This window comes from Pecten maximus, chromosome 2 (assembly GCF_902652985.1).
Source record: "Pecten maximus chromosome 2, xPecMax1.1, whole genome shotgun sequence".
Taxonomy (NCBI): domain Eukaryota; kingdom Metazoa; phylum Mollusca; class Bivalvia; order Pectinida; family Pectinidae; genus Pecten; species Pecten maximus.
Window position 1 is genome coordinate 15,859,764 of NC_047016.1, and position 15,713 is coordinate 15,875,476.

Genomic DNA, 15,713 nt, shown 5'->3' on the forward strand with positions numbered 1-15,713 from the left:
ATGAAAACAAAGAAAAATTAATTATATGACTTTATGACCAAAGATAATTTACTTGTTTGTAGGTTGGTGTGATCGAGGAGAAGCAATATGATGATGCCTTTACCCTACAAATAGTTGAACCAGAGCTTCTAGAAATATTCAACGGCATGTCAGGCATGGTCCCCTTCCTACAAAAGCTTGTCGAAGATGTAAGCTATTCCTGAATTTTATCTTATTTCAAAGTAATATCTTGGTTTAAGTTGTCCAATATATCTTCTATTATCAAAATAGCATGTATTAAGCCCAAGAGGCCATCATATCAATTTTTACTCAAAGGAAGCCAGAAGACATGGAAGGGCTTATACCAGATATTGACTTATTGTCAGAAAACATATGAGTATGTATTAACTTAACTTATAAATTAAACAGAAACTTTCTAGTATTGACATGAAGTGTTTATATTTTTTATGATACCTAGTTATCATCTCATTATCGCTGACAAAAGATGTGGCATAATTCATTACTATGTACTCATATACAATGTATATGTAAATGTCTACTCACGTCTATATATGTACTATTACAAGATTAATTCTTTACTGTCTCTGCTGATTCATTGTAGAAAAAGAAGGGCATTGTCCTGACTGCGAAGATGGCTCATGATACAGTGTCTGTAAGTATTGTTAGCTCTCCAGTGCTTGTGACCTTTTAAAGTCAGTAAAGGTCAACAGAGGTCAAATTCATGTCATTTTGATGGCATCCTTTTTGAAAATCCCTACTTCTTAATTTTTCATCATGATTATTTGATAAAAGACAAATTTAAATTCATTGGCCTTTCTAATTTTAGCTGAATATTCCTGGAAACAAGAAAAACAAAATTTATGATTAGATGTGTGTTACTAAATACATTTTTATACTCTTAGGCTCTACAAGAAATGCGAGCTTACATGTTTGAGCTTGGTGAGACAACCAAACAGAGACAGAAACTGCTTCGTAATTTACAGGTGAGTATTCAGAAACATGGCAAGGTTGGTCTGTGAATTAAGAATTCCGTCAAACAGGAATATTCCTGTTCTTCAAAAACATTCAAATAAAACAGGTATTTTGAGAGAAACTAGGAAAATTGAACAATTTTAAGGGGATATTCTTTTGGCTGAAATATCGCCATTGGGGAATTCAGTTTTATATGTTTTTTTTCAAAATCACAGCATCATTTTCAAGATTTCAAAAAGAGTGACATATGCATTCAATATTTCATCAGTATTTTTAATATATAAACATTACTGAATTAAAGAAAATGGTACACAATGTAATGTTACTTTATTGACTGTGATTTATTTGTAGATTGTTGAAGTATTGGTTCAGCTCCTTCAGATCCCATTCCGAGGCTGTGATGACCAGCAGTAAGTTTTAGTTCAGCCATTGACAATACATAATAATAGACATAAATATCCTTATTTTTTATTTATCTAAGAACAGAATTTCGGTTTTTGAGGGTTTTTTGAGTCTGTTGTCATGCATTCATAAACAATTTTACATTTTCAACTTCTTCTCAATAACCAAGAGGCCTAGGGCCTTGATATTAGGTCAGTAGCATGTTGAGATGAAGGGCTTCTAAGTTGGTTGAAGTGAATGACCTTCACCCACCTTTAAGGTCATGGGGTCAAATGTGTTAAAATCCTTAAACAATTTCTTCTCAATAGCAAAGACACGTATCCAGCTAGGGCCATGATATTTGGCCAGAATGCTGCAGAGATGAAAGGCTAACGAGTTTGTTGAAATATGAGCAAACCTTGATGTACTTTGAAGGTCAAGGGCCGGGGTTGATACATACATATTAATAATTCTAAATTTGAAAACAAAATATCATCTATTAGACTAAGTATACAAATCTTAACTCAGGTGACTGATAGGCCAACCATCAGCCATTGAAACTGCTTGTAAGGTTTTTAATTAATTTTTTATTCTTAAAGAAGGAGTGCAATGAAAATCTTATGATATTGATGCTATACTGATGAATTTCATTCCCATTTTCTTTTTTTTAATTTCAGTCACCTGGTGAGGATATATGTGGAGGCGTATGATGTCCTCTACACCTATCTGATGGGTGACAGCAGGAAGAACGAGCTCTACATTGCCAAACATATTGACTTCTTCCTCACACAATTTGAGATTAAAGAGGTGTGTAATTTTTGGCTAGATATCTGCAAATATATATATTAAAACCATTTTCTATTTTTGAAGAAGATAAAATTAATACCTTAGAAAGTTGTGGGCTTCAATAATTTTTTTGTCATTTAAAACAGCTCTACAATTAATTGAGAATAGTGAAATATTTTTTCTCATATGAATATTAGTAGTAATGTAATAGTAAAAAGGTAATATTTAAAATGCAGTTGTTGAACCTTGCAGGGTAAGATTGGTTTGAATGCAGCCCATATGGTGATGGAACTGATCAAAGACAATCGTAAGATTGTAGACAGGATTACACACAAACACATCGACACCTTCATCGACCTCCTACAGAGGGACAAGGTACTGCAGCCTCATTTTATCATTTCTTATGAAATTCACCAACAAAATTTACTGGAATGCGTTAATTTGAAACAGACTGCTAAAAATAGTAACTTGATTTGAAGATATTACTCTTTCTGTGTATATTTAAAAGAACAAAATAAATCCATTGCTGTGTTATACAACATAATTCTTGTCAAGTAGTGTCTTCTGAAATCCTGTTACCATTTCTTTATCTAGTGTCTTTTTTATGCCCCAGCCATATTTTAGGGTAGCATGAATTTCCATCAAAGTATCATAACATCAAGTTCTACACCTGCTCACATTCTGGTGGGCATTGGTCAGGGTTTAAAGGTCAAAGGTCACTTTTGTACTCTCCTTAATGAGACACAATGTAGCTGTCTTTTTCCCAATCAATGTCACACCTTTAGGACCCCTGAACGGATGTGGTTGATATTTATACACTGGCAGTATCAGAACACCAAGTTCTCTGCAAATCAGGGATCAGGGACACTCAGGGACATTTTTTTAATATATTATTTAGAACAGCTGAATCATTGATGTAACCTTTGTTTGCCCTGATTCCATATGTTGTCATTGTCTCTCTAGCTTTCTGTACATTATTGAGGAAACTGTAATAGAAGTGTTTGGCTGGTGAGGACCATTACTATAGATAATCAGAGGGTTGGTGTTCAAATCACACATTGTCCATTGTCTCATCTATGTTTAAACAATCTTTGATGTCGCTGTATCTTGAGAAGAACCTGAAGGATCTTTCTCATATTTCATAGGTAGGTTCCTAGGTCTCTGTATTAGTTCTTCATGTTCAATCTTGAGACTTAAAAACCAGATAATAAAGAAATACCCAGTAGCTGAACATTTTGGATTTTGCGGTTGAAGATTTTTAATAACTCAAATTCGAAAATTAGGTTTCCCTTTGTCTCCATTTGTGTGTGTTTAATTTTGACACTGATCCCAAAATATAATAGCTGAAAGCCATTTTGATTTTTTGTCAGTTGGAGTTAAGCGTAGTTATCACTATTTCCCTAGTATTGAATAGAACTTTCTCCTGAATCATGATGATGCTAATGTTTTCCCCCCAGAACTACCGGTATCTGGACTTGCTGAGTGTGTTGTGTGTCTGTGAGGACATCAATATCTCTGACAACCAGAAGTACATCACAGAAGTGTGGCTGATGAAAGGAAATCGGGTAAATAAAATACACATCTTATTGCCTTGGTAATCTGATTAATTTGACAGACAGACCATACTTTAAATGTACAAAATCAGTATTAAATTCTTTGGTTGCTCTCATACATAATTTTAAAATAAGAGAATATGTATCATTAACGATTCTGCATTAATGCTGGAGTCAGTTTAAACTAAAGCTGATATATGTATATAATGCGATTGTTGTTTTCAGAACTGTGTTTTCTACACTGACCTCGGACAGAAGATTGGCAAAGTGCCTGGTGTGGTGTATGTCTCCACAAACATGGGACGGACCTGGACAGAACTGAGCGAATTTGTACAGGTCAGTGTTGATGATTATAAGGTCTGTAAAAGGAGCGAGGGCCATAGGAAATCTGAAAGAGATTAATAATATTGTAATTTAGATATCTTATGAAATTTCTACCGTCAGTATAGCAGAAGCTGTCAATATAAATGTATGTTGTTTTGTAATTAGAGGTCTCCCTCCTAACCACTTGTTTTGTAATTAGAGGTCTCCCTCCTAACCACTTGTTTTGTAATTAGAGGTCTCCCTCCTAACCACTTGTTTTGTAATTAGAGGTCTCCCTCCTAACCACTTGTTTTGTAATTAGAGGTCTCCCTCCTAACCACTTGTTTTGTAATTAGAGGTCTCCCTCCTAACCACTTGTTTTGTAATTAGAGGTCTCCCTCCTAACCACTTGTTTTGTAATTAGAGGTCTCCCTCCTAACCACTTGTTTTGTAATTAGAGGTCTCCCTCCTAACCACTTGTTTTGTAATTAGAGGTCTCCCTCCTAACCACTTGTTTTGTAATTAGAGGTCTCCCTCCTAACCACTTGTTTTCCTCCTTTATACAGAGAGTTGGTACAGACGAGTCCTACCTGTTCTTGGAACATCAGCTGGAACTCTATGGAATGTTGTGTCATGTAAGTTAACTAGTTAGACCTAACATGCATTTCTTAATTTTGTTCATACTTAATAACCATAACTTCCATTTATTTGCTTCATATTTAGAAATGTTTGCTTCCATCAAAAACTTAACTACCTCCCATTTTAATGAAGAGTTGTCTTCTCTTTGTATTTGGATATATGTGTTTGCAAAGGTGTATTTTACCCATGGGTTGTCTTTCCATTGTACATATTTTTTGTATGGAGTTATCTTCCCTTTATAAATACTGTTTGCATATATGTGTATTACCACAGAGTTGTCTTCCCTTTATACATACTGTATGTATATATGTGTATTACCACAGAGTTGTCTTCCCTTTATACATACTGTATGTATGTGTGTGTATTACCACAGAGTTGTCTTCCCTTTATACATACTGTATGTATATATGTGTATTACCACAGAGTTGTCTTCCCTTTATACATACTGTATGTATGTGTGTGTATTACCAGAGTTATCTTCCCTTTATACAAACTGTATCAGTATGTATATATGTATATTACCACAGAGTTGTTTCCCCTTTATACATACTGTATGTATGTGTGTGTGTATTACCACAGAGTTGTTTCCCCTTTATACATACTGTATGTATGTGTGTGTGTATTACCAGAGTTGTCTTCCCTTTATACATACTTTATGTATATATGTGTATTACCACAGAGTTGTCTTCCCTTTATACCTACTGTATGTATATATGTGTATTACCACAGAGTTGTCTTCCCTTTATACATACTGTATGTATATATGTGTATTACCACAGAGTTGTCTCCCCTTTATACATACTGTATGTATATATGTGTATTACCACAGAGTTGTCTTCCCTTTATACATACTGTATGTATGTGTGTGTATTACCACAGAGTTGTCTTTTCTTTATACATACTGTATGTATATATGTGTATTACCACAGAGTTGTCTTCCCTTTATACATACTGTATGTATATATGTGTATTACCACAGAGTTGTCTCCCCTTTATACATACTGTATGTATATATGTGTATTACCACAGAGTTGTCTTCCCTTTATACATACTGTATGTATGTGTGTGTATTACCACAGAGTTGTCTTTTCTTTATACATACTGTATGTATATATGTGTATTACCACAGAGTTGTCTCCCCTTTATACATACTGTATGTATGTATGTGTATTACCACAGAGTTGTCTTCCCTTTATACATACTGTATGTATGTGTGTGTATTACCACAGAGTTGTCTTCCCTTTGCTGAATTATAGCTCTATCATTCCAGGGTCAGAATGAGTTCTCTATCAAGGTGATAACTCAGGAACTGAATTACCTAACATGGGAGGAAGCCTTCACCTGCCTCAGTGACGAGGTTCTGCCTGACCAGTTGCGGGCCAGATACTGCATGCTCATCACAAGTAACTTATTTAAATGATACAAATTAAAACTTCTGTTTGAGTCTACATAGCTATTGAAATAACAACTTCAAAAACTAACTGGGGAAAACAAAAACTAAAAAAAATGTGAACTCATCTGTTTTGTGGTAGGGATAACAGAGATGACGTTGGTGTAACATTGGCAGCTTGTGTAATGTGGTTGAAAATTAGATTTTCTATACTGAAAATGAGACTTTCTTTGAAATATGCTGCAACCCTGTTCCGATTCTTATATTGAATTAGTCTGTGTTTTGCAACAGAAAAGTTCTGAACTTTTTAGAAATTTGACGTCTCTTATGTTCCATTTAACTATAGCTCATTGGATTTTTCTTTCTTTTGGGTCTGTTGTTAAGGGGACACCAATTAAGTGATTAGTGATAAGATTAAATTTAAACACATCATCACTATACAAAGTTAGCATTTTTATTTAGCATGAGTAGAATGATACTGTACTCAATATTTTGCAGCAATGTTTGTGGATATCAGTGAGAACCAGGCCGTCACAGACAAAGTCAAACTCTCCTACATCTATGCAGAAGTTGACCAGTTTGAGGTTAGTTATCTCCCCTTAATCAGTCAATCTATCATTGCACAGTTAAGAATTGCTGCTTAAATATTTTCAAGTGGCATTCTACATTTTCATTTACTTGGCTATGAAATAGTGTATCAATCACCATGTAGTATGATTGTTGTAGACCAATTTTGTTTTTGCTGACGAGCACCATTCACCTGTTTATCTGTGTATGTTGACAGGACGTGGTAGACCGTACTGGGTCAACAACATACCAGTTCTTCCCCACCCTCAATGACTGGATTTCCAAGTTCCTCGGCAAGAACAGTGACATGACAGCATCGGAGATCGGCAACAACATGCTGGTCAAGCAGGTATGTTGTAAACATATTCTTACCAGTCTCGAGTCCTTTTGATCTATTTTGCTGTCAGTAATTATTATTTCGCAACCAATTGATCATGGATGTATGGATCGAGACAGGAATAATTTCTGTTATAAGGATACTTTTTCTCAAAATTAGTATGTTAGTTAATCACCTGTGAACATACAATTAATGTTAACAATTTTGATTCAAGAAAACTTTCAATAAACTATTCCAGTATAATCATAAACAAGAATATTGTCATCATAAACAAGATGTTTTTACAATTTCCTTTGCTGATACTAAGCTTGCTGTAATATAAACCTGTAATATTTTGTTGTAGGTTATTAGACTGGTGCACTATCTGGTGTCATTTGGGTTCTACTACAAAATTGACGACATCAAAAAGCTTCTTGAACCCTTGATGAGCTTGTTGGATGGACGGAACGACAAACCTTATCCAAACATATCAGGTTCGTATTGGCTTTATAAGTTAATTCTATTTCATTACTTTTCTTCTTTAAAAAATAATGAAAATAGAGATACAATTGCCATTACTGATACAGCAGTTTGTACAATATATGATGATGAGTTTTGAAGAGAATGACTGGCCGCGGATATATGGACATAATCTATGTATCTGTTTGTATCTGCAGGCAAAGACGGAGAGGAGATTTTAAAACATTTCCGAAAAGTTGGTCGCTATGAGAGAAGCCAGGAAACTAAAGCTATTGTTGATGCCAAATGTCAGTAAGTATAGTTTGATGTATGACAATATATTAAGATTGATGATGCATGGATTATATGATAGAATATCATTTTGAACCATAACTGCGCATCGAAAATGGAAGAATGGCATGATCCTTTTCTGTAGTATTTTTAGCCCACCATCATCAGATGGTGGGCTGTTCAAATCGCCCTGCGTCCGTGGTCCGTCGTCCGTCCGTCCCTCCGTCCGTCCGTCCGTCCGTCCGTCCCTCCGTCCGTAAACAATTCTTGTTATTGCTATTTCTCAGAAAGTACTGAAGGGATCTTTCTCAAATTTCATTTGTAGGTTCCCCTTGGTGCCTAGTTATGCATATTGCGTTTTGAGACCAATCTGAAACAACATGGCCGACAGGCAGCCATCTTGGATTTTGACAATTGAAGTTTGTTATCGCTATTTCTGAGAAAGTACTGAAGGGATCTTTCTCAAATTTCATAAGTAGGTTCCCCTTGGTGCCTAGTTATGCATATTGCGTTTTGAGACCAATCTGAAATCAACATGGCCGACAGGCAGCCATCTTGGATTTTGACAATTGAAGTTTGTTATCGCTATTTCTGAGAAAGTACTGAAGGGATCTTTCTCAAATTTCATATGTAGGTTCCCCTTGGTGCCTAGTTATGCATATTACTTTTTGAGACCAATCAGAAAACAACATGGCCGACAGGCAGCCATCTTGGAATTTCACAATTGAAGTTTGTTATTGCTATTTCTGAGAAAGTACTGAAGGGATCTTTCTCAAATTTCATATGTTGGTTCCCCTTGGTGCCTTGTTATGCATATTGCGATTTAAGACCAATCAGAAAACAACATGGCCGACAGGCAGCCATCTTGGATTTTGACAATTTCAGTTTGTTATCACTATTTCTGAGAAAGTACTGAATGGATCTTTCTGAAATTTCATATGTAAGTTTTCCTTGGTGCCTAGTTATGCATATTGCGTTTTGAGACCAATCAGAAAACAACATGGCCGACAGGCAGCCATCTTGGATTTTGACAATTGAAGTTTGTTATCACGATTTCTGAGAAAGTGTTTAAGGGATCTTTCTTAAATTTCACATGCAAGTTTCTCTTGGTGCCTAGTTATGCATATTGCGTTTTGAGACCAATCAGAAAACAACATGGCTGACAGGCAGCCATCTTGGATTTTGACAATTTCAGTTTGTTATCACTATTTCTGAGAAAGTACTGAATGGATCTTTCTGAAATTTCATACGTAGGTTTCCCTTGGTGCCTAGTTATGCATATTGCGTTTTGAGACCAATCAGAAAACAACATGGCCGACAGGCAGCCATCTTGGATTTTGACAATTTCAGTTTGTTATCACTATTTCTGAGAAAGTACTGAATGGATCTTTCTGAAATTTCATACGTAGGTTTCCCTTGGTGCCTAGTTATGCATATTGCGTTTTGAGACCAATCAGAAAACAACATGGCCGACAGGCAGCCATCTTGGATTTTGACAATTGAAGTTTGTTATCACTATTTCTGAGAAAGTACTGAATGGATCTTTCTCAAATTTCATACGTAGGTTTCCCTTGGTGCCTAGTTATGCATATTGCGTTTTGAGACCAATCAGAAAACAACATGGCCGACAGGCAGCCATCTTGGATTTTGACAATTGAAGTTTGTTATCACTATTTCTGAGAAAGTACTGAATGGATCTTTCTCAAATTTCATAAGTAGGTTCCCCTTGGTACCTTGTGTCCTGAAAACAACCTGGCAAACAAACAGCCATTATCGTTTAATCTCAAATTTCTTATATAGCTAGGATTCCCTTGTGTGAAAAGTACTGGAGGGATGTCTCAATTTGCACAGATTAGTAAAATGAAGGGAAAAGTAGAGAAAAGATCAATCTGACTTGGAACCTATGAAGATCATTCAATGGTGGGCGCCAAGATCCCTCTGGGATCTCTTGTTGTTCAGTAGTAGTACCATGTATTTTGGCATGAGAAACAAGAAACTATTATCATTTTATATTGATAATGTTTTCCTAGAACCATAGTTTTGATAGTATGAAGAATAGTTTATTGAAAACATTCGAACAAGTCATCAGATTATAAAGGTCAAGTATATACCAAGGGCCAAGGTCATCAGATCAGAGGTCAAGGTTATATCAAAGGTCAGAGTTAAATTTTGTGTCTGCTAAGAGGTAGAGTAAATATTTTCAAACAAGATATTATAAGAATAAGGACCTGTCAGGTTTACTATTAGCGTCAGACCATTTACAGTGTATATATGTTATCATTTGTTTTCTAGGGCATTGGAGGTGCTGGACTTGTTCTTTGACTTCATCCTGAACCAGAGGCTTGAGGTATTGCATGTTGTTGATATAGCTCACCTGTGTGCATTTATAACCTTGGAATGAAAAGACCAATGTAGACAATACCATGCCGACCTTTCAATACATGCTAAAACAATGAATCAAAATTTGCACCTGTCATATATAGGAATTGATTTGAATTGTTTGTAACAATTAATGTATTCAAATTTGACATGAGAAAGGTATTTTACAAATCCACTGATCACTGATGAATTGAATCGCTAGTTCATACCCCAGAAAAATATTTTAAAGGTTCTTAAAAAAAAACCAGCTGATTGTCTCTGAAGAATCTTGAGGTCAATGTTAAATTTTTCGTTTGTTTTTTGACAGAAATTTATCAACACGTTCAAAGTGACCCACACAGAGATGAATGCACCTTCCGGGTTTTTCGGCCACAAAACAGAACTAGCTCCAATGCTTTACTCGGATTATGATCCCCTGAAGCAACATGGGTAAGCCAGATGCACCGGCAGTAGATGTTGGTCTTCAGGCTTCAAAATCACAAACAATCTCAGAATCCAGATGACTAAACTTTCTGAATCTTCACATTGTGTTGCAATTTGATGTGCAATAGGGGCTTAAAAAGTTCTTGATCTTGAGGTTAAGGTCATTGTTAATAAGAATAAAACGGAATATACTGTAAAAAAAACCATCATCTAAGGCCCTTACAGAGGTCCAGACTTTTGGATATTTCACATGAGGGTACACTAAAATGTTCAGATTCTCCATAGTGGTTTATACAGTTCCCAAGGTCAAGGTCACTGTTACTGAATATAAAACTGGGAATTATACTGTCAATGAAAGTACAGCACTTTTGAGTTTCTGTAGACTTTCTGAAACTTCACATGGTGAAACACTAAATGTGTGATCGGAATTTTTTGAAAATTGTAATGTCGTGGTCACTTCCTAAAATTAGAAATGGCCATATTACATGATGTTAAATGTGATGTGCAGATGTGCAATAGGGATTTAAAAAGTTCCTAGGGAAAAGGTCACTTTAATTGAATTTGAATTTAGTTGCACTGTTCAAGGTTAAAGGGTCAAGGGTCACACTTGACCTGATGCTAAATAAAACAGTTTGTATACAAGATACCTGTGTGGTCCTCAAATTGATTTCTTTCGGCATAGTTTCATGATATCAAAATACATGCAAAGTTGTATTTGTTGTAACTTGTATATTTCCAGCATATTAAGTAGTAGTTCAGTATCTATGTAACAGTTGGGTTAAGCTCAGGTTAAGAGACAGACATATTGCAGGGCCCTCTCTGATGTGTCAGTATAAAACCTAGTTTACTTTTCGTTTTTGTATTTTGGTAATTGAAATAGTATACATGCCAGTGCTGTAAATTGTAAATATGGAAAGCATATTTCAAAAGATGTTTTAGAAATGAAGTTCTCAAGAAAGAAAGTTTTTCAAAGATTTAATTGCTTAAACTTTTCTAGACTGTGCAAGGTGGCTTTGAAGAGGTTGGCTGATATTTTCGATACAACATCTTTCCTGAAAGGCTACAACCTGGTGGATGTCCTAAAGGTAGGTTTTATATGAAAAGATCTTGTTAAACCTATTCCTACCTATCTTGTTAGGCCAGCAATACAAAATTACAGTAATACTGAAGCGTACTAATCTAAATACAAAATTATAGTAATACTGAAGTGTACTAATCTAAATACAAAATTAAACAGTGGTTGTGTCCCCTAAAATGATTTCTGATTTTGACGATTTTTTCTCAGCAAAATTTAGGTAACTTAATTAATTTCTGTTCCTGACACTTATTTAACAAAGCATTGTAGGACTAGAAAAGTCTGTCGACATTATGGGAGAGCACCTGGGCTATTCGTCGTCTTTCTTGGCAACAGTTCTAACTTATGGTTATTTAATTTGTTTTGTTATTAGGACTTGACTCATTACAAGTATGATGAAATCATCAGACAGTCTCTGAACCTGCTGGACAGGTACTACTCGGCCTACAATGACCTCTTCTCAAGGGCAGTTCAGGCACAGGTATGAACTGTTACAGCCACTGTGATCAAGCAACAGTTAAAGCATGCATTTGTTGTTTTCTATCTGGAAGTATAATCATACGTAAAAGCTTCAGTCACAAAATTGATTTGATTTAACTACTTTGCTCCTCATCATTTACCAATATTCTACTTGGTTCTTCTCAGGAAAAAAAAATATCTTTAACACTTTTTTTTTTTCACATATATCAAAAAAATATGAATGAATGATAAAAGATAGAAACTCGTGCAGTCTTTGGATGTTCACATTGAGTAATTAGTGATGGAGACAATAACCTGATCCACATCAATTGTTATTATCTTCTGGAATGTCAGTACCTGTGGTTTTTTCTTTCAATCCAGGTGTGTATCACAGACAGATCTGTGGAGGTATACCACCTCCTAGAAAAAGTGCTTCCAAAAATGAGGCTGTACGCTAGTGCCCGCTTGAGTGACGAGCAGACAATCGAGTTATGTACCATCCTTGACTCGCTCATTGCGTAAGTAGAAACATATCACAGTTATCATCATGTGATATTCCCAGTTCTATTTTTAGCCCACCATCATCAGATGGTGGGCTATTCAAATCGCCCTGCGTCCGTGGTCCGTCGTCCGTAAACAATTCTTGTTATCGCTATTTCTCAGAAAGTGCTGAAGGGATCTTTCTCAAATTTCATATGTAGGTTCCCCTTGGTACCTAGTTATGCTTATCGCATTTTGAGACCTATCGGAAAACAACATGGCCGACAGGCAGCCATCTTGGATTTTGACAATTTAAGTTTGTTATCGCTATTTCTCAGAAAGTACTGAAGGGATCTTTCTCAAATTTCAGATGTAGGTTCCCCTTGGTGCCTAGTTATGCATATTGCATTTTGAGACCAATCTGAAAACAACATGGCCGACAGGCAGCCATCTTGGATTTTGACAATTGAAGTTTGTTATCGCTATTTCTCAGAAAGTACTGAAGGGATCTTTCTCAAATTTCATATGTAGGTTCCCCTTGGTGCCTAGTTATGCATATCGCATTTTGAGACCAATCGCAAAACAACATGGCCGACAGGCAGCCATCTTGGATTTTGACAATTGAAGTTTGTTATTGCTATTTCTCAGAAAGTACTGAAGGGATCTTTCTCAAATTTCATATGTAGGTTCCCCTTGGTACCAAGTTATGCATATTGCATTTTGAGACCAATAAAAAAAAAAACATGGCCGACAGGCAGCCATCTTGGATTTTGACAATTGAAGTTTGTTATCGCTATTTCTCAGAATGCACTGACGAGATCTTTCTCACATTTCATATGTAGCATCCCCTTGGTGCCTAGTTATGCATATTGCATTTTGGGACCAATCGGAAAACAACATGGCCGACAGGCAGCCATCTTGGATTTTGACAATTGAAGTTTGTTATTGCTATTTCTCAGAAAGTACTGAAGGGATCTTTCTCAAATTTCATATGTAGGTTCCCCTTGGTACCAAGTTATGCATATTGCATTTTGAGACCAATCAAAAAAACAACATGGCCGACAGGCAGCCATCTTGGATTTTGACAATTGAAGTTTGTTATCGCTATTTCTCAGAATGCACTGACGAGATCTTCCTCACATTTCATATGTAGCATCCCCTTGGTGCCTAGTTATGCATATTGAATTTTGGGACCAATCGGAAAACAACATGGCCGACAGGCAGCCATCTTGGATTTTGACAATTGAAGTTTGTTATTGCTATTTCTCAGAAAGTACTGAAGGGATCTTTCTCAAATTTCATATGTAGGTTCCCCTTGGTACCAAGTTATGCATATTGCATTTTGAGACCAAACGGAAAATAACATGGCCGACAGGCAGCCATCTTGGATTTTGACAATTTCATATGTAGGTTCCCCTTGGTCCCTGGTGTTGCATTTTGGGACCAATCCGAAAACAACATGACCGACAGACAGCCATTATCACTAAATCTTAAATTTTATATATAGGTTTCCCTTGTTTGAAAAGTACTAGAGGGCTGTTTCTGAATTTACACAGATTAGTAAGGCTTAGAGGAAGGGAAAAGTAGAGAAAAGATCAATCTGACATGGAACCTATAAAGATCATTCAATGGTGGGCGCCAAGATCCCTCTGGGATCTCTTGTTAGTAAGTGCCCCAGCATGACATATCAATACAGCAAAACTTGTTTAAGTTTTGAATGCAGTAGATATACCAAAACCTGTGGAATCTTGTAATGGCTTTACAAAGAAAGAGAAATTACAATATTAGTGAAATATTAATATTAACAATCAATAACCATCTTAATGGAAACACATTTGTACTGTTAATCATGTTTCCTTTGGTAGGACGTGTCATTTGGATGGCGAAGAGGACGAACCTCATCCTGTGAACCAGACCATCCTCTACAACCATGGTCAGTCAAATTCTCTTTAACAATATATATACCACCTTACTGTGAGATGGAGACCTAAGGGTGCACACTAGGTAGACTTAAGGGTACACACTTGGTAGACTTAAGGGTACACACTAGGTAGACATAAGGGTACACACTAGGTAGACTTAAGGATACACACTAATTAGATTTAAGGGTACACACTAGGTAGACTTAAGGGTACACACTAGGTAGACTTAAGGATACACACTAATTAGATTTAAGGGTACACACTAGGTAGACTTAAGGGTACACACTAGGTAGATTTAAGGGTACACACTAGGAAGACTTAAGGGTACACACTAGGTAGATTTAAGGGTACACACTAGGTAGACTTAAGGGTACACACTAGGTAGACTTAAGGGTACACACTAGGTAGACTTAAGGGTACACACTAATTAGATTTAAGGGTAAACACTAGGTAGATTTAAGGGTACACACTAGGTAGACTTAAGGGTATACACTAGGTAGATTTAAGGGTACACACTAATTAGATTTAAGGATACACACTAATTAGATTTAAGGGTAAACACTAATTAGATTTAAGGGTACACACTAGGTAGACTTAAGGGTACACACTTGGTAGATTTAAGGGTATACACTAGGTAAACTTAAGGGTACACACTAGGTAGACTTAAGGGTACACACTTGGTAGACCTAAGGGTACACACTAGGTAGACTTGTAGATGTCCACTCATGACGTGGAGCCTTAAGGATACATGTTATGTCTACTGTGACATGGAGACTTAAGGGTACATGTCATGTCTACTGTGACATGGAGACTTAAGGGTACATGTCATGTCTACTGTGACATGGAGACTTAAGGGTACTTGTCATGTCTACTGTGACATGGAGACTTAAGGGTACATGTCATGTCTACTGTGACATGGAGACTTAAGGGTACATGTTATGTCTACTGTGACATGGAGACTTAAGGGTACATGTCATGTCTACTGTGACATGGAGACTGAAGGGTACATGCTGTGTCTACTGTGGCATGGAGACTTAAGGGTACATGTCATGTCTACTGTGACATGGAGACTTAAGGGTACATGTTATGTCTACTGTGACATGGAGACTTAAGGGTACATGTCATGTCTACTGTGACATGGAGACTGAAGGGTACATGCTGTGTCTACTGTGGCATGGAGACTTAAGGGTATATGCTGTGTCCACTGTGACATGGGACTGGACTTTTCTGTCATTTTAGTGTTTTACATGATCTAATATCATGATGAAAAAAAGTGTCATTAGGATTTAAATGAATACATTTCTTGTTTGTTTTCTGC

The 15,713-nt window shown here is 36.3% G+C and overlaps 1 protein-coding gene across 1 annotated transcript in view; it reads left to right on the top strand.

Annotated features, from left to right (window-relative positions):
* Positions 1-15,713, top strand: part of LOC117319416 (inositol 1,4,5-trisphosphate receptor type 2-like) — a 75,823-nt gene that overhangs the window by 27,409 nt on the left and 32,701 nt on the right. Inside the window, 20 exon segments of the mRNA XM_033874228.1 lie at positions 63-188; positions 602-652; positions 903-983; positions 1,324-1,382; positions 2,031-2,160; positions 2,392-2,514; positions 3,597-3,704; positions 3,918-4,028; positions 4,562-4,630; positions 5,905-6,037; positions 6,523-6,608; positions 6,809-6,940; positions 7,272-7,401; positions 7,585-7,678; positions 9,950-10,004; positions 10,344-10,465; positions 11,457-11,544; positions 11,908-12,015; positions 12,375-12,511; positions 14,339-14,406. Coding sequence (XP_033730119.1) covers positions 63-188; positions 602-652; positions 903-983; positions 1,324-1,382; positions 2,031-2,160; positions 2,392-2,514; positions 3,597-3,704; positions 3,918-4,028; positions 4,562-4,630; positions 5,905-6,037; positions 6,523-6,608; positions 6,809-6,940; positions 7,272-7,401; positions 7,585-7,678; positions 9,950-10,004; positions 10,344-10,465; positions 11,457-11,544; positions 11,908-12,015; positions 12,375-12,511; positions 14,339-14,406 — 2,011 coding nt within the window.